Source organism: Azolla caroliniana, unplaced genomic scaffold (genome assembly GCF_043228905.1).
Source record: "Azolla caroliniana isolate FFs.n. ecotype wild unplaced genomic scaffold, voAzoCaro1.0.p SCAF_183, whole genome shotgun sequence".
Classification (NCBI taxonomy): domain Eukaryota; kingdom Viridiplantae; phylum Streptophyta; class Polypodiopsida; order Salviniales; family Salviniaceae; genus Azolla; species Azolla caroliniana.
Window position 1 is genome coordinate 23,929 of NW_028230618.1, and position 2,228 is coordinate 26,156.

General features: G+C 44.0%; 1 protein-coding gene across 1 annotated transcript; it reads left to right on the top strand.

Moving 5' to 3' along the window:
• The first annotated feature begins 563 nt into the window (after window positions 1-563).
• Window positions 564-1,968, top strand: LOC147848921 (putative carboxylesterase 17). The gene has a single exon (XM_087337964.1). The coding sequence runs from the start codon at window positions 685-687 to the stop codon at window positions 1,681-1,683; it is 999 nt and encodes a 332-aa protein (XP_087194090.1). The 5' UTR covers window positions 564-684; the 3' UTR covers window positions 1,684-1,968.
• Window positions 1,969-2,228: the final 260 nt, after the last annotated feature.

The following is a 2,228-nucleotide window of genomic DNA, read 5'->3' on the forward strand; positions in this document are numbered from 1 at the left end:
TTGTCACTCTTCAGGTAATATAATCCTGAAGTTTTGTAACAATGAAAATTTCCATAGAAGAAATTCCTTTAAAATTTGCAATGGATTTTTTCACTCCATCTTGGGAATCAAAAGTAATGACATTTCTCATACTCCAATTACGCCCACTACCTCTAGTACTACCTCTAGACGTGGGCCACACCTTCACATGTCAAAGTTTTTCATTCAATAATAGTGGACGAATGATTCCAATCCAACTAAGATGATAAAGGTTGGGTGAGTTATATTTGACTCTTAGGGGAAGGAATGACCAAAGAAAAAGAAGTAAGTGAGCTTTGTGTTATTTTATCATTAAATTCTACACCTTGCCACATCATAGTACGATTTGAAACGTCAATATAAAACTTTTTTAAAATACCACACTAGAATTTTTACATTGGGAAAGCATACAAGGCCTCTAGGAAGCTTTATGACAAACTCACACATAAGTAAGAACGGTGGGGAAGTCCTAATTGGACACAACTGTGACCGGTTTTCTCACACAATGGCATATCCACACATGTGACATTATGCATGCCTCCTTGGATGACTATAAGGTGTGGAGTCACCATAGGTCTCTTTCAAGAGAAATACCAATCCCCCCCATAATTGTATGTAATAGAGAGCTCCCATACCCACAAGACAGAGACAATTAGAGAAGAGATCATGGAAGAGGAGAGAAGAGAGATTGCATTGAAGGTGGGTTCCTTTTTCACCCTCTTCAAGGACGGCTCGACCCTCAGAACCCCAACTAATCCCGAGGTCGCGGCCGATGGCATAACCTCCAAAGACGTGACTCTAAACGCGGAGCTCGGTCTATGGGCTCGAATCTTCCTACCCTCGCCGATGTCCATGTCCCATGGTGTGGGTGCCTGCCTCCCCGTGGTCCTCTACTTCCATGGGGGTGGATGCATCTTCGGGAGCCCGGCATGGGACAATTTCCATACCTTCTGTGCCGAAATGTCCGTGAGGTCGGGCGCCATCTGGGTGTCTGCGAGCTACCGCCTCGCGCCAGAGCACCGCCTCCCGACTGCATTCCACGACAGCTTCGCGGCCCTTCAATGGCTTCGTTCACAAGCCATCGCACTCACCGAGCCATGGCTCGCTCCCGCTGATTTCTCTGAGCTTTTCATTGCGGGCGAGAGCGCGGGCGGGACCATCGTGCACCATGTGGCGATGCGCGCCTTCAACCATAACCACGACCACGAGAGCGAGGATTGCGATGGGATCAGCCTAGATCCATTGAGGATCCAGGGCCTTATCTTCATCCACCCGGGATTCTTCCGTGGGAAGATCAGAACACAAGAAGAGCTTGATTGTCCCCAAGATGAGTTCATGACCTGGGAGATGGCTGATGTTTGTATTCAGCTAACCCTACCTCCAGGATGCCCTGTAGATACCAACCCTTATTTCAACCCTATTCCAGCCATATCTGGATCTGGGGCTAAATTTAAGTTCCCTCCTAAAAGCCTGGTTGCCCTTGCAGACCATGATGCCCTTCATTTTTTCGTGCTCGATTACATCAAAGCCCTGAGGGATGCTGGGCACCATGTGGAGGAGATCATTTCACATGGGGTCGGCCATGTCTTCTTCATTAACCAGCCCGAGTCTGAGCAAACCCATACCCTCAAGAACACCATTGTCAAGTTCATCAAACAGCAATAGTGAGGGAAGTGGATGGACAATCTTGTATGAAGTTCATTTTTCCTAAGTTACGAAACGGGGAATGAAATATTGTGAACAAATGAAAGTACTCGAGATTCTCAAATATTTCTAACAACACAATCAAGTGATTGTCATGAAATCATTAAATTAAGTCGTTTTTTAAGGTGATTAAGGTGCATTATGGTAAACTAAGAAGGGAACCCCTTGCTTTGACCAGGAACCAATTTAGGTTCTTAATTCAACTTTGATGTATCCTCTCTTGGAATTATTAAATCAAGTTGTGGATTAAGGGGACTAAGATGGAAATTCAATATGGATTGAATGCATTATGGTAATATGTTTAGGTAATTTTGATTTGTCAAATGCATCAATAATCTCATTGATCACTTGAAAGGGACCACTATATTGGTTAGATGGGTATCACACATACCCATATGCATTGTTTTAAAGTTGATGGTAGACTTCTCATGGTTTGTATTGACTTAATGAAGTTATGAATATACATCATCAATTTGGTACCCTAGAATACATTGAAGACTCATTCT